At 34.1% G+C, this 16,540-nt stretch overlaps 1 protein-coding gene across 8 annotated transcripts; it reads left to right on the plus strand.

The window, feature by feature from the left end:
- Positions 1 to 8,004: 8,004 nt before the first annotated feature.
- LOC110417579 (kinesin-like protein KIN-7E) lies at positions 8,005 to 15,727 on the plus strand. 8 transcript variants are annotated; one of them, XM_021430002.2, is made up of 16 exons: positions 8,005 to 8,153; positions 8,665 to 8,804; positions 9,193 to 9,299; positions 9,396 to 9,655; positions 10,033 to 10,122; positions 10,224 to 10,324; positions 10,424 to 10,537; positions 10,607 to 10,688; positions 10,779 to 10,846; positions 10,961 to 11,026; positions 11,109 to 11,233; positions 11,655 to 11,994; positions 12,959 to 13,063; positions 13,220 to 14,134; positions 14,249 to 14,568; positions 15,058 to 15,727. In XM_021430002.2, the coding sequence occupies exons 4-16, from the start codon at positions 9,427 to 9,429 to the stop codon at positions 15,377 to 15,379; spliced, it is 2,877 nt and encodes a 958-aa protein (XP_021285677.1). In that variant the 5' UTR covers positions 8,005 to 8,153; positions 8,665 to 8,804; positions 9,193 to 9,299; positions 9,396 to 9,426; the 3' UTR covers positions 15,380 to 15,727. The 8 variants fall into 8 exon arrangements, 7 of the variants coding, with proteins under 7 accessions (XP_021285677.1, XP_021285678.1, XP_021285679.1 ...); XM_021430003.2 differs by lacking the exon at positions 8,005 to 8,153 and adding an exon at positions 8,209 to 8,318; XM_021430004.2 differs by lacking the exon at positions 8,005 to 8,153 and adding an exon at positions 8,305 to 8,430.
- The last annotated feature ends 813 nt before the right edge of the window (positions 15,728 to 16,540 follow it).

Consider the following 16,540-nt stretch of genomic DNA (forward strand, 5'->3'; position numbering starts at 1 on the left):
AGTGGAAACGTGTCAGCAGAGGAAGGCGAGTATGGTTCGGTTTAATAATGGCGGAAAGTAGATCTGTGAGTGCTGAGCTGTCGTCTCCATGATCTGTTCCATATTTTAAGCTGGTGACCTTAAAAAATTAACAATTATCAACTCGCTTGTTGAGGATGTGCAATACACGAAGATCGCATGAATGCATGGCCCAGGGAACTCCTGGTAGGTGGGATCTACTCGCCTGACTGGGCGGTCAGCTTTTTCTACAAAGTTAGCGTTATTCTTTGTTTGTAATGTTTGGTGGGAAGCCATGAGATTACCATTTATCCTATGGATCCAACCATTCATGTTCCCCTTTTTCCTTTACTCTTGTTGGATTGCCTTTCTTTTTCTCTCTTTTTTTTTTTAAATTTTTTGCAAGAATTTGGGTTGTCTTGTTGACAAAAAAAAACCATTTTCTTTTCAACATTAAATAATTAAAATATGATATATAATTATTATTGAATTAAATATTAAGATACAACATGACGCGTGGGTCTATTTTCAGTATCTAATACTATTATTTTAGATACAAATCGAAACAATAGGTTAAATAGGAAAATAATTAAAAAGATTCAAGAAAAAGAAACAAAAAAACAAAAGTTTCATGAGAGATTGGAGATGGTGTGCTGGCACTTGGGGAATGGGACAAGGGGTCTACAAGACCAAAAATAAAAAATAAAAAAGCTTAGAAAGAAAAAAAAAAATTAGGTCATAAACATGGATTGTTGTGCAACCACTTACGTGTGGCCTCTAGCTTTGAAAGGTAGGGAAGACAGGAACAAAGAAAGCTGCCCTCAATGAATTTTCGTCCACCAATTTCATATCCAGCATTGGCCCACCCTCACAAATTTTAAGGCCATTGCTTTTCGCTGGTCACGTTGCCTTTTGCTTGGCACAACTCAACAGCCCCAGAAACTTATTTTCGGATAAAACTTTCAAAACAGCATGCAGTCTTTGGATCCACGCTTGAGAAGGAACGTGCTAATGCTTAATTATAATGAGAAAAAAAGTCTAACGGTCATGAATTTAATAAGAGTGTTTCTTCATCTATCAAGATGAATAATAAATAATATCAGAGTAAATATACATTTTTATTATTATGATAATTTTATAAAATGTATCGAAATCAAGATAAAATCGAATCAAAATATAAACCAATAACGTAAAAGCTAAAAGCTCTCACTAATTTTACTTGCACTGTGGGTCAATGGCCGTGTTGGCTTAACTAGAACGGATTCTTTTCCTCAAGGACAGATCCGTCCATGTGTTAAAGCGCCCACTAATTTTTCATGCAATTTAGGTCAGCCAAGCTGCTGGGCTTCCTATTACAACTCCACGAAACAAAACATTGGGCTCCATGCCTTCAATTTTCACTTCAGACTATCACGTTTAATGGATCACCTCCTCTTTTTAGGCCTTCTCAAGCTCCGTGTCAATATTAGAGGTGTCAGTATGAGTTGGTTCCATCAAAAGTCTTTGTAGATTGAGAAAATATAAAATAGATAATATCAGTCTATTTTTTATATAAGTTATCAAAATTTTAATTCAGTCTTCCTCTTATTAGTCTATGAGTCAAGTTAGATTAATTTATTTTTTAAAAATTATTTTAATAATTTTATTTAATAATCTTTTTATATTTTATGATTTAATCTATAAATTAAATAATAAGAATATATTATAAATAAATAAATTACACTAAACATAAATAAACAAATAAATTACATAAATAAAATTTTAATTTTTAACACAAACTACTATCTCATAAACAAAAAATAATAAAAACTTCAACACTCATTTTTATCCTCCTCATTCCTCATTCTCATGCAAAATATTTAAATATCTTATTTAGACAGCAATAATGTTTTAAAATCTGAATCATTATCAATTTATCATCTAATATTCATTGTCATAAAAGAAAATAAGATAGTAAGTTTTTATCTAAACTAAAATTACTAATTTGACAAGTAAATATTAAAACTATTAAAATATATAAAATAAGTAATATTATTGGTAACTAAATTATTAATTTAATATAATTAAATATATAAAATTATTAAATGAATTAAAATTATTAACTTTTTTTATCTATAGAGTTGGCTTGTCTTAGGTGTCAATTAAAATTCTACTATGCAAGTATACGTATCGAATAGACAGTATATTAGCAAGTAGAGCATCGATCCCACAGGGAATTGATCTAAAAGTTTACTAAGTACTAAAATTATCGCAAATTAATCTTATCCAAACAATATCAAAATAATATCAAATCAAACTAAGTTATAGCATAATTAAATTAAGAAAAATCAAAATAATAAATACTCAAATAAATATCAAATCAAACAAGCCTAGGATTACAATATCCCTCACACTTCATCTAAATCTTACCTCTCTTCCTTAACTTATCTCAATGGTTTGAATTGCTAACCTAGAGTCCTAAATTATTTATAAGGGTCTCCCGACTCATCTTATAAAAATATCTATTTTAACCAAAACACTATATCCCTATGTGAATTGAAATTAAAACAAACTCATTAAGTTCAGGCTCTAATCTGGCTACATATGCCCTATAGGTATATCCCTATCCTATACGCAAATCAATTAATATGATCATATGCTATCTCAATTTTAGTCTACACTAAACTCCCTTTCTCAAGTTTGTTTAGGTTTCTAGATCAATTTAATTGGTGGCCAAGCAATTAAAAGCATTAAGAACAAATTAGAATAAAACAATTCAAATCTCATTGAAAATAAGCAAGAAAGTGATTAAAAATCTAGATATACATGTGAGTTCAATTGCAATCCTAGAAAAATAAATTAGCTCATAATATCTAATAAAGACAGTATCCAAAAAAATTTAGCCATGAATCCAAGTCAAAGAAAATAAGAAAAAAACACAAAGATAAGAGAGAAAACTAATAGTTAGATATTTATGATCTTGATTCTCTCTCCAATTCTCTTGTTTCCTTGCTTTGTTCTTGGCTCCAAATCTCCAGAATAGTTGCTTGCTGCCTTCTCTCCAAAACCTCTGAAAAAAGCTCCTTAAATAGGCTCCAAATAACTTAATTTTTGAAATCCCGTTAATGTCCTTTATTTTTTTTTTGGAAAGTCGCACAGCGCTGCGGCGCTACTTCTCCAGCGCTGCAGCGCTGAGCTCTCTGGAATTTTGTATGTGTGCTTCCTTTCATCAACGCTGCAGCCTTGTTCGCCCAGCGCTGTGGCAGTCTATCAACTTCAAACGTGAGTTTCACCCTGATATGTTAAGAACTGGGCAAAGTAGTAAACATAAAAGTTTTATCCCTGTCTCTTAACTTTCCAATGGATCAAAAATCACATCAATTGGACTTCTGTATTGAAAGATTTGCTCCAAATACCGCATCATGTTCAGTCTTTACATACTGCTGCAGTGGTCCGATTTTGACAAATATTTTGACCATGATCCAATCAGAACTGGGCAAATTGGTGAACATAAACATTGTATCCCTTCTTCTTATAATTCTATTAGTCTAAGAATCACCTCATTTGGAGTTTTTTTAAAAGAGATATGGTCAAAATACTGAAACATATACGAATAAAGCTATCACCATATTTGCACTGATTTTCATCAAATGAGTCTTTTTCATCAATTTACTACAAAAGTCATAAGAGAAATTAGCAATAACTACTCTTAAAGTAATTTAAAATAAAATAACCTAAAATTTAACTAAAATAACTTAAATTAATCACTTAACAAGTAATCAAACTTAAACTAAAAAATACACCTAAAATGTTAAAATTCAAACCTAAAATCTCAAAGATCTAACTATTTAAGCTCCCAAAATGACTCAAAATAACTATATATAATAGAGTTATCACTAGGCCACTTAGCCTACTGATCAAATAAGTTGACCCATTTAAGTTCGATTTTAATATAAATTTAAATTTTCAAATCCAACTAACTGTATTTTTAATAATAAATGAATCGATTCAGTAGGTTCGGCCCATTTTAATAGATAGAGTCAACAACAATAAGCCCAAGCTATAGATCATAAATGGTGCATTTTCACCATATTAATCCTAAATAATTCAAATATCCTTTGACCTAACATCTTTTTTTTTTCCAATCTTTAGAGCCACCAATTAATCTCATAATTCAAACAATGGAAGTTTTATATGTTTTAGAATATTATTTTGTGATCAATTTTTTCATTTAAAAATAATTGAATGTTATATTCAAATATCATGGTGGGTGGTATGTTAATAAGAGAGTGACATAACGGAATTGTGACGTCTTTACTACTCTAAAAAAAAACCCCCACAAAAGTGAAAGCCCTCATGGTGAATTGAAAGTACAAACTAACTATAATACTATATGCTTAATTAAATCTTGTTTCATAAGTATTGGATGATAAGATTAATATTATTTGTGTGCAAAGAGAAATGGCCGACTGCCTCACCAAAGAATAAAGAATAAACCTCCTTGAATTGAACAGCTTACCCAAAATTTGTGGTCAAGCTCGAGCAGCAGCACCGCCACCTTTAATTCCACCGTTTGATCGGTGGATGATTTAAGACCTTGGTTTAAGATCCTACATTCGTGGCATGAACTTAGGGGGGCAAATGCTCATGAGTATGGTTGTCAATGATTATGATATTACCTTTTGAAAAGAATATCCAACTACTACTACCTTTTTTCAATGGAGTTTTAATTATGCTTTAGATGATGATCTAAGGAATTTCTATGGATTATTTGTATTATTAATGTTATGATATGAAATTATAATCTCTCTTTGTTGGGAGAGGTAAAATCTGTTCTTGTTGCACTTAGGATAAATTCTACTTATACATTTTATGATTTCAACTTTTGAACATAAAATATTATGTTTCTCTTTTCAATTAATACTATGTAAATATTTTTTCTCTCCATTAATATTCGACGAATGATTTATATTCTTATAAAGAATTAAGTTGTTAGTTTTTACTTATAAAAATTACAAAATTAATTTTAAATTGAGAGTGTTTTATTGAATTTATTACATAAAATTAAATATTTTAAATTTATACGTGAAAATTAAAGTTATTCATAAGGTGTTAATTGAAAAAAATGATATTTACATAATGTTAATTAAAAAATTATAAAATAACATGTGAAAAAAATTAAAATTTGAGAATGTAGGTAGAATTTATTTAAAAAAATAAATAAATGAAATTCTTGGTGATGGGTGATGAGACAGAGGCAAAAGGCTCAGTTAACTTGAACATCACAGGTTTTGAGTTCTGTTGTCAGCATGCTGCTGGTTTCGGCAGCAACCTTTTTCGAGCTCTGCCTTGGAACTCAAGCAATAATGTTGAATGCTCAATAAACACATGAAAAGGTTTCTGTAATAACTTGTCGTATTCATAATCTGATCTGGTTTTTAATGCACTCTTTAATATTTCAGAAACTCATAATAATCACATTAATGAAGTCATATTCACATATTTAGAGTTCAGTTTACTTTTCACCAACTTGGATTCTACGGCTTCCTGTGTCAGTAACATTCAAAATGGGATCTTTGAGACCATCTCCTATGGTCAATCACTGATTGTAATGAAGAAGCAGACGAGTAAGGCTTTTGTGTACTAACATTAGCTTAATCCTTCTCGTGTAGCTTGCAAAACAATGGCCACCTTTCTTAGATTTGGAAGCCCTTTGTTAGGTTCTCTGTTCTCGCTTTTGCAGGTCTAGCTGTTTCATTACTTTGCTTCTGGGGTCTTATCCTCTTTCACTTTTGCATTTTGCCCTACAGAGGCAGCCTCAAATAAAAGTCCAAAACTTTGTTGGCAATGAACCCATCATAAAGAAGTGGAAACATATTCAATTTCTTTCAATCAATTGTAGTACTAAACTGAAAAAAAAAAAACCCCTCATTTATTTCTGATAAAAATTTCTTCTACAAGAAAAAAAAAAAAAAACACATGTATGTTTCTAAGACTATAATCACTTGACTTACTTCCTCCAACATGGAGGACCCATCAAATAATTGGTAACGCGTGCATCCTTATAATTATATCACATCCAAAAGTATTCTCTTTGACTGCATTTTGCCTTTTGTTTTTTTTTTTTTGGGGTTTTTTTTTTAAAGATTTGCTTATTTAATTTCTTCCTTTTTCAGCATTTACCATGCCCAACATCGTGCTACATAGTGGGGTTGCTGTAACTCTGACAATCTATTAACATTTTCCTCGCAAGGAATTGGTCTTCGGCTCAAAATTCGACCCAATTCAAGAAAAGGCAAAACTAAGAACAAATGGAGTCGTAAGGCTTGACTTTTTCCCACGAAAATAAATTTTTATACTTAAATTATTCAAAGTTTATATTTAATGATATGTCAATATATAAATTTTATGCACTATTTATATTCATAAAATAATAATTTATATAAATTTTTATATACTAATAATATATTAAATATAAATTATTAAATTTTTTTATAATCTTGAAATCTGGCGTTTGGTACATCACCGCATTATTGTTGGCAGTTAATCTAACCGACAAACCGGCGCAGGACTCCTTTAGCCTTTATGCCTTTATCTTTCATAATTGCTTAGCGATGGTCCATCCTTCCTTCGATCCACAGCCAAAAAAGGTGATGAACTGATGATCCGCGATCTACGCCATTAAAAGTCGGGGCAATTTTGTCATTTAGATTTGATTTTGCATCGTGTTTTGTTTTTCAACTGTTTCTAGTCGATTCTTCTCCTGGTAACTTTCACAGCGGTGGTTATTGCAATATTTGGATTTATAGACAATTTTTTTAATTATTATTGTTGATGTCTATTTCCTCATTGTTTAAATAAAATTTTCATTTATTAAAAATATTTACTATAAAAACATTTAAATTGAGAAGAAACAAGTTAAAGTCACTAAGTTATCAATCCAAATGATAAATTTATCATTTTTTCATTATTTGATAATGATTAATTTATCATTCATTAATAAATTTTTATCATGCGAAACATAATTTTCTGATTCAGTTTAGAAAGTAAAAGTCGTATAAATAAATGTAAAAAAAATAATAAATGATGTTTTAATTAATAATATTTAATTAAAAAATAAAAAAGTAAACTTTATAATTAATCCTTATTAAGGTCAACATGCGAAGCTGGGACTTTTCAATCCTTAGGAAATCAAATCTATAGGGGAAGCGGCCAAATTTGGATGCACGTTGAAAGAATGTCATCTAGGTACTAATCTTTTATTTGTTAGTTGAGATTAGGGACCTAACATACTTCCCACCCACTCCTTAACAATTTTTTGGAAGTTAAGAAACCACTCAACAAGGGTTTTTCTTTCAACCTAAACCAAATTCTCCATTTTAATTATGATATTAAGGCTGAGGGTCAAATTCTATCATTTCTCATTTGCTACCAACGTTACTATTGTCCTTATAATTAAAATGGCAAGCCTATCTCTAGGAATTCCTTGTTTTCTTTTGCAATTACTTTGTCAAACATAGTCAACTGGGGAGCCTAGTACTTTTTTGGGTTTCATAATTTGCCACTACAAGATCTCAGTTCCCCACTCATAAATGCCAAATATTTAAATATTTTTAGGATTTAATTTTATAATTGAATAGATTTATTAGGATGAACATACACTATATAGTATGAAAGGATCAAAGCAGCTTAACAGCCCATTAAATATCGGAACTCCTCGAAAAGTAAAAACAAAAAGCAGAGAGAAATTTTATATTGGGTTGTTTAGTGATCTAACGGTAATAAAGTACCGATCGGACGGTGCGATGCTAAGCTAGCTGACAAATCCATAAAGACCACGTGGCGTGCGAGACACTGATGCCAATATCCCTTCTGGCACGTGTCTGCCCTTTCGGAAATCCACAACCAAAAAGCAAGGGTAAAACCGTCATTGAGTTACTCTCGCAGGCCATGATCCATGCCCCACCGCTGGTCCAAAACGCGCAAGGAAAGAGAAACTTCAAAAAACGTTGACGTCGCATCAGATTAGCAGGACCACGGGTCCCATTTCAAGAGCAAGAGGGAAACCGCTTATAACAGCTAAAAGAAGACGCTCCCTTTCACTTTCTCTTTCATTCCCTGCGATTTTTTATGTAATCGCCGGGTTTAACTGTTTCATCAAGCTCCGTACATCTCCGGTACGTTCTATTATTTTTCACCATTTTAACCCTTTTGTTGAATTTCACATTCTCCATTTTATCCTTCCAGTTTTCAACTTTATTCCACGCGTAAAGCAATAGCACCTTTTGATCTCGCTTCTATTTTTGCTCTTCCAAGTCACGTCTCTCTTCCTCTTCCATGAAGTTCGTAGCAGCTTTCATTTCACTGAAACTTTTTTTTTTCGTTTCTTTCTTTTTTTTTTCCTTTAAATAAATTAAAGGAAGGAATTTAATTTAGATTATGCTCAAGCTTAAGGTCAGCTTGACAAGTGGATTTTGTTTTCGTACGTGAGGCAGTTGTAAATTTTTTTTCGGTGTTTTTAATCTCTGAAATTAACCGTTATATATTTTTTTAACTAAGCACTAACGTTTAAAAATCAATGAAACTCGGAGGCTTACGTTAAAATGCCCCTATTTTATGTGTTCTTCGAATCAAGCTTAGTTGTCTTTTCAAACGGTGTTTAGATTTTATTCGGTTTGGTGTTTGCAGTGCTCGAGTTTCGAGGAGGAAGAGTACGGCTAGCGGTTTCCCTTTCAGATCAGAGCACAATGGAGGGAAAACGACAGGGTTTTGGTACTAAAGTAGATACTCTTGGTTCTTTTAACTGAACCGCCATTCTGCGATTTGAGGTATGAAAAAAAAGGAAGTAAAGTTAAGATTTTTGTTGCTTGGCATTTAAGCAAAGTTGGTGTCTTGGTGACAACTAGGGAAAGTTTTCTTTCTTTTTTTTTTCCCCTTTAAAAAATGATTATTTTTGGGGGTTGAAGTCTTGAAGATTAGGGAGGGAGCTTTTCATCTTAACTACCAGCTTGATTGACATTTGTTTTTTATTTTCATTTTTTAAATGTTGTTTTTGGTTGATGTTTAACTTTAAACATCAAATCATTTTCAGGTTGGTTGGATAAGAGCTTATGATTAGCTCGTTGTTGCTGATATAACCCGTAATTAGTCTTTATACTCATGGATCATTTTCTTTAGTTAGTTGGCTTGATAATCATGATTAGCTTCTTGTTGCAGATACACTATGGTTGTGGATGGATGGGCCTAGGCCTACTATATCTTTGGCAGCCACAACAACCTTGTTGTTAACTTATAAACTGTCTTGCATTTTTAAGAAAGCAAGAGTGAGTGTGTGTGTATTTGACCTCTAGAGTTTGATTTTTTTCTCTTTTTGAGAATCTGCGTATTCATGGGCCTTTTTACGATTTAACGTGTGGTAGGGTGAGTAACAACAAAAGAGGAGCGTGAAAAATGGGGGCAATTGGTGGGGAAGAGTTAAAGAAGTTGGAGAGGGAGCAGAAGGGGCAAATGGTAGGTGCTCGTGAGGAGAGGATTCTGGTTGTGGTGAGGTTGAGGCCTTTGAGCGAGAAGGAAATTGTAGCAAATGAAGTTGCCGATTGGGAGTGCATCAATGACAGTACTGTCCTATATCGGAACACCCTCCGGGAAGGGTCCACATTCCCGTCTGCCTATCAATTTGGTGAGCAAATACCTGCGTTTTCCATGTTTTGGTTGTGATCTAATAAATTTGTTGCTTTAAACTAGTGATAACTGACTCTTAATTTCTTACTCAAACTTTCACTATGATATAGCTAAATGGATACTAAATTTCTCCTTTAAAGTGCCTGGCAAATTGAACCTAGGCCATCTTAATGATCGAGATCTCGTCAATTTTATATATAACCTACATTGTTGGCTTAAGTTTTTATAATGAGATTTAAAAGCGTCAAACTTCAAAATAGTTATTTCTGTTATGTGCTTGGGATTTGAAAGCAGTTTTGATAAGTAGAGTTTCATTGTATGTATCTCTATTTATGTTGCTGTCTTTTTTTTTCTTCCTTCTTATGCTGGGGACAGATAGAGTATTTCGAGGTGACTGCTCAACAAAGCAAGTGTATGAGGAAGGAGCCAAGGAGATTGCTCTTTCAGTTGTTAGTGGTATTAATTGTAAGTAGGGGTATTGGCATCTTGGTGCTTGTTCTCTGTTGATGAACTACTTGGTGAGGACAAAGCTTTCTCTAACAATTTTTCTTCCTTCTGTTCCCCAGCTAGTATTTTGGCATATGGACAAACTAGCAGTGGGAAGACATACACCATGACTGGAATAACCGAGAATACTGTTGCAGATATATTTGACTACATAAACAGAGTAATGAAAGTTTTGACTTGTTTTAGTTCCATCGTGTTTGCATTTCCATAACTATTACTTAAAGGCATTCTTTATGTAATACTGAGATCATCATTACAGCATGAAGAGAGAGCATTTGTATTGAAGTTCTCAGCAATTGAGATATACAATGAAGCTATTAGAGACCTCCTAAGCTCAGATAACACTCAACTTAGGCTCCGTGATGATCCTGAGGTGAATACCAACATCTAAATTAGTTTTCATTTTATCGAGTATATGGTTGCTCTAACAAGCTCTTTTCAGAGAGGAACCATTGTGGAAAAAGTCACAGAGGAGCTACTGAGGGACTGGAACCATTTGAAAGAACTCCTTGCAATCTGTGATGGTAAAGCATCATAAAGAGTTCTCTGTTTACTGGATGATGTTGCACCTCTATGTAATTTTATTAATATTTTAATACGTTGCACTGTTGCAGCTCAAAGAAGGATAGGAGAGACCTCCTTGAATGAGAGAAGCTCCAGATCTCATCAGATTATAAGATTGGTACGCTTCTCTTTTGTTGCTTGATCATTTAATTGCTAATAGCTTATGTGTAGTGATGTCGAGTTTTTTATTTTCTTTTTGAGCTTACCATGATGTGACTTCTAACTTTTGTAGACAATTGAAAGCTCTGCTCGTGAGTTCCTAGGAAAAGAAAATTCAACCACCCTTTCAGCAAGTGTGGTATGGCTCATGGAATTTACTTTACGTTTGCAGTTCACTTAACAAGTAGTTCTTCTCAAATGAAAATGGTATTTGAGTGCAGAATTTTGTTGATTTGGCTGGAAGTGAGCGAGCATCTCAGGCATCATCCACCGGGGCAAGACTGAAAGAGGGTTGCCATATAAATCGCAGTTTACTGACTCTGTCAACTGTTGTTCGCAAGCTAAGGTTGCCTGGATATATTTAGAGTGCTTTTTTTTTTTCAATCATCTGCGACAGATTGTTTAATATATTTAAATCTTTGGGCATAGGTGTGTGATTGTTTAAGTAGTTATTTATAGTGTTCAGTTTTTCAATTTTAAAAGGAAACAGAGAATTTGGGGCAAAGTTTTATGATGGTTTGCTTATTTAGACTCAGAGCTAAATTTTTCTCATTAATCTAATTTTTTAAATCACTATTTGCAATATTTTTTAGGGTTAGTTCCTTCAATCCGGTTTGTTAGTCTGTGTTAATTTCAGTAATATTTTACCACAAGATTGTGTCCAAATACAGAATTCTTTTATGATTTTAAAAAAGGCAATTTCTTGTTAAAATATCATCACCTACTAGATTGCTAAACTCATCAACGTGGTGCTGTGATGGATGCAGTAAAGGCAGACAAGGGCATATCAATTACAGAGATTCTAAGCTGACACGCATACTGCAGCCATGCTTGGGTGGCAATGCCAGGACTGCCATCATATGTACCTTGAGCCCTGCACGGAGCCATGTTGAACAAACCAGGAACACTCTTCTGTTTGCTTGTTGTGCAAAAGAAGTTACTACAAAAGCGCAGGTCAACGTGGTCATGTCTGATAAGGCCTTAGTTAAGCATTTACAAAGAGAGGTGGCCAGGTTAGAAAGTGAACTCAAGACTACTGCCCCTTCTCCTCCCTCAAGCGGTGACTATGCAGCATTGCTGAGAAAGAAAGATCTTCAGATTCAAAAGGTTATGATTTGCTTTCAAAACTCTTTTGCAAATATATTTGAACATGCCATTATGTGTACATGAACAAATATCATTTCTGTCACATATATATATTGTAGACATGCTTCCTGCAGTGTGATCCTTTAAGTTTTACTATAGTGGAAGTCATATGCATTGCACTTAGACCTGGCAATTTTAGACACAACACGTTAACACATGGGAAGACATGGAGTTAAACAAGGTTTGGGTTTAGCCTTAATGTGTTTCGTATCTAATTGGGTTTGACACTTTTAAGACACGAAAACACAAATTGCCTGGTCTAATTGCACTCAATAGTGACTGAAGGGATGCTGGGGTTTGACTTTTGAATGCATTTCTTCGTTCCTATCTATGATGAAAATAAAATAAAGTTTTTGTTCTTTTCATAAATTGCGTTACTTAACCATGTCTTTGGTATGCATTTGTGTCTTGGTGTTTATAGATTTTCACACTTCACTTGGTAGATAATTTAAGGACACTATTAAAAGTTCCAAATGTTCTTTCAGATCTCACATAAATCATTCCCTTTTGAAAATTAGGAAGGATGTTATGGGATCCTCTACATAGAGCATAGTTGATTGTTGGTTTTCCAAAAATAGATGGATTGACAGATTTGCAATATATGCAACTACTCCTCTGGTTCTAGTCTAGCATGATCCCATCGAACATACACCTGGTGGTGAATCATGCGTTCTGATGATAAAATTATCATGGGTGATATAAAATTGGATTCAGGATGGGTGAAATTTTGACTATAGCATGCAAATAGATGCTTTTGCTTGTGGAAGCTAGGCTGCAAGCAAACTGTTTTATCTTCTGATTAGAAAAGCCTGTTTCCTATGCACTATCACATCTGCGGTGGTTGACCTAACAATAGAAGTGAAAGCTTAGGCATTTGCATGTTCCTTGTTGCCTAATATTGATTACATGGCTTTGCATTCTGCAGATGGAGAAGGAGATTAGAGAGTTGACTAAGCAACGTGATCTTGCTCAATCTCGGATTGAGGATTTGCTGATGATGATTGGACATGATCAAGATTCAGGACAATCGGTATACGTTATTGTCTAAATTCTGTATCTTTACATGTTATGCTTTTTGTTGAATGTGGTCCTAATTGCTGTATTGTTCATTAAATTTTAATTGCTTAATTACTTTTTAATAGCTCCATTTTCAGCTGCTAACCCTTCTTTTCCTTTCTCTGATCAGGCAAGGATCAATTACCATCTCAATCAAAAAGCAGGGGATGCTTGGGATGATGACTATTCAGCATCAGAGTCATCTTGTTTGGCCGATTCTAAACGATTGGATGTGCAAGTTCGAAAATTTAATTCAATCCATTGTGACGACACAGAGAGTGGGAGTAGTCTTGCAGAGCCCTATCATGAGCCTCTGAACAATCATGAAGATCATTCAATGTCTGATGTTACCTCCTCACCTCTGTCAATTGGAAAGAAGCTTGCTAGATCGGATTCTGGGCGAAGTCTAGATGAGACTCCAGGTGAAACTGCAGATGATGAATACTGCAAAGAAGTTCAATGTATTGAGACAGAAGAATCAGGCAGGGATAATAATTATGAATCTCGAGTCTTACAAAATGGTGAAAGTGAAGGAACATTGGCATTGACACTGTATGGAGATGGAGATGTGGCAGGCGAGGAAACAATGTCTACCCCAATGAACGGAGGTAGAGAAACAAATCATATTCAAAATGGTTTTACATATGATGCATTGGAGCAGAGACTCCATCATGTACAGAAGACAATTGATTCTCTTGTCCCAGATGCCCAGGTAGCAGATTTGTCGAGTTCTAGAAGCCTGAAGTTGAGTAGGAGCTGGAGTTGTAGGGCAGAAGTCATGGGTGGTACATCTTTTCCTTATGCTGACAGAGAACATATTGAAAGCACCCCACCCAATGGGTTGGAGAAAAACTTTCCTGGAAGACCAGAAGGTTGCGGAAAGAAGTTTCCTTCATTAAATTATGGTGCCAATAATGGAGTGCTTTCCAGGAATAATTCTCAGTCCTCGCTTGGGTGTGCTTCTATCAAGACTTCTGCAGATGAGGATATTACTAGCATTCATACTTTTGTTGCAGGACTGAAGAAGCAACTTGCCAATGGTCAGGTGAGAATATGCCTATTATTTTCCCTTCCATGTCTGGGGAACTTTAAAATGTGAAATTGGGCATGTGTCATGAAATTTGATTTCTTTGAAAATGTTTTGATACACTCATCCTAGGTTCAGGGCACGGGGCTACAAGCAGATGAGTCTGGAAAGGGTATGAAAGATGTAGGACTGGATCCAGTGCATGAAGCATTCGGCACCCCTCTGGATTGGCCCCTGGAATTTGAGAGGCAGCAGAGAGCAATACTTGAACTTTGGCAAGCTTGCAATGTTTCCTTGGTTCACAGAACATATTTCTTCCTGCTCTTTAAAGGTGATCCAACTGATTCCATATACATGGAGGTAGAGCTTAGGAGACTTACCTTCCTCAAGGAGACATTTTCTCAAGGAAATCAAGCTGTGGAAGATGGTCGGACTCTCACACTCGCATCAAGGTTCTCTCTTTCTGTCTCTTGCTAGCATCAAGAGTCTAATGGACTTTGAAGAGTGATGTGTTCAAACACACAACTTATTATCACATTCCTTCTTTGAACACGGTACATATATATCTCAGTCTAGAAACTGTCAACAGAGCAGAGTTCTCTTCTCTGAAACCTAATGACCTCCATGAGGTTTCAGTATCTAGTGTTGGATACCTGATGTTGCATATCCGTGAAGTATGCTTTAGTGCTTGTCTTAGTATTTATACTTTGGACATGGTAATTGGGAGTATCCCAACCAACCATTAGTGAAAATCAAGAAAAATGCACTACAGCCTTAGTAAATGTTTGAAGTTTTTTTCTTTACATTGTGACATGGATGCTATTTTATGTATACTTTCCTGGAACATATATATATATATATATATATATATATATATATAATCCTTGCATATAATTTCTACTTAAATCAACTTGTCTTAATCTGTTAACTTGTTGATGCAGTGTGAGAGATCTTCGCCGTGAGAGACAAATGTTGAGCAAGCTGATGCGTAAAAGGTTTTCAGAAGAAGAGAGACAGAAACTGTATCACAAATGGGGCATCGAGTTGAACTCGAAGCAGAGAAGGCTCCAGCTGGTCAACCAGTTGTGGAGCAATAACAAGGATATGAATCATGTCACAGAGAGCGCTGCTATTGTTGCAAAGCTGATTAGGTTTGTAGAGCAGGGGCGGGCCCTCAAAGAAATGTTTGGGCTTAGCTTTACTCCTCCGCGCCCAAGGCGGAGATCCTACGGTTGGAAAAACAGCATGGCGTCCCTTTTGTGAGCTTTGTTTATGCCTATATAAACACACGTATACAGCGTAGAGGTAATTTCACGAAAATTATAGGCCATATAGCATTCTTTTTGCGATTGAAACTGTAACGGATTGTGATGACCATCGTAGAGTGGTAAAAAATGTAAATCTTAACCTGGAACGGTTTAGAGGCCAAGCTGGGATTGATGAAATTGCTTTCTGGTTTCCCATGTGTCTCTTTACACTCGTGATAGTCTGTATTAATATCTAGGTGAACTTGGATCAAGTGGCACGGATTTTGCAAATGTGGCTTTCTGGATTTGCTGTTAGCCTGTTAGGCTTGTTACCAATTAATGAATAGGATTTGCTTTCTTCTTCTCCTCTGTCTCCCCTTTCCTTCCGGCTGATAGCTTTGGGCTTTAACAACTCCTTATTGCAATGATGAAGGCTGTAATCTGATGCCCTTCTCCGCCGTATTTCTTGAAGCGAACAGAGTGTATCGCTAGCTGCCTAAGCTTTGTTAATTATCAGTTGGATTTTATTCAGTATTTCAAGTATTGAAGAGCTATTAATAATTAATTTAAGTAGATGATTCAAATGTAACTTTATGAAGCTTGGTAAGTATCAAGTTGCACCAACCATCGTACTTTTTTTATTAATTAAATACATACATCATTAAGTACCAAATTGATTTAGATTATATTCGCGAATGTGATAAACTAACCTAATGCAATTTCTTTATATAAAATTTTTAGGTTATTTATGTATGTAGCATTTATTTTTGTGAAGTATAAGCTAAATTTCATGTTAATCAAAGTTAAAAAGTTTAACTTTATTAGTAGGTAATAACAATATCACAAAATCATTATTTTTTTTAAAAGATTAATTTAATAAAATGTACAGTATTCACGTTTATAAGTTTTTTACTATTTTTACATATTTGATAATCGTTGTCAATCACCTTACTCATCACTTTTTGAAAGTATTTAACTTTAATCAGATTAAAGTTAAATTCGTTTTGATATTACTTTGACACAATCAATATCTTTTCTTCAAAAAAATTAATCTAACTTATAAAATTTTCAGAATTTTGGACATAAGATTGAATGCAAAAAAAAAAAAGATGGATGACATATTTTTCCTTTCATAAAATCCACTCTATTGTTTTCATTTAAAAGTTTATTTTTCCTG

This window comes from Theobroma umbraticum, unplaced genomic scaffold (assembly GCF_002168275.2).
Source record: "Theobroma umbraticum cultivar Fairchild unplaced genomic scaffold, ASM216827v3 scaffold_50.0, whole genome shotgun sequence".
Taxonomy (NCBI): Eukaryota; Viridiplantae; Streptophyta; class Magnoliopsida; order Malvales; family Malvaceae; genus Theobroma; species Theobroma umbraticum.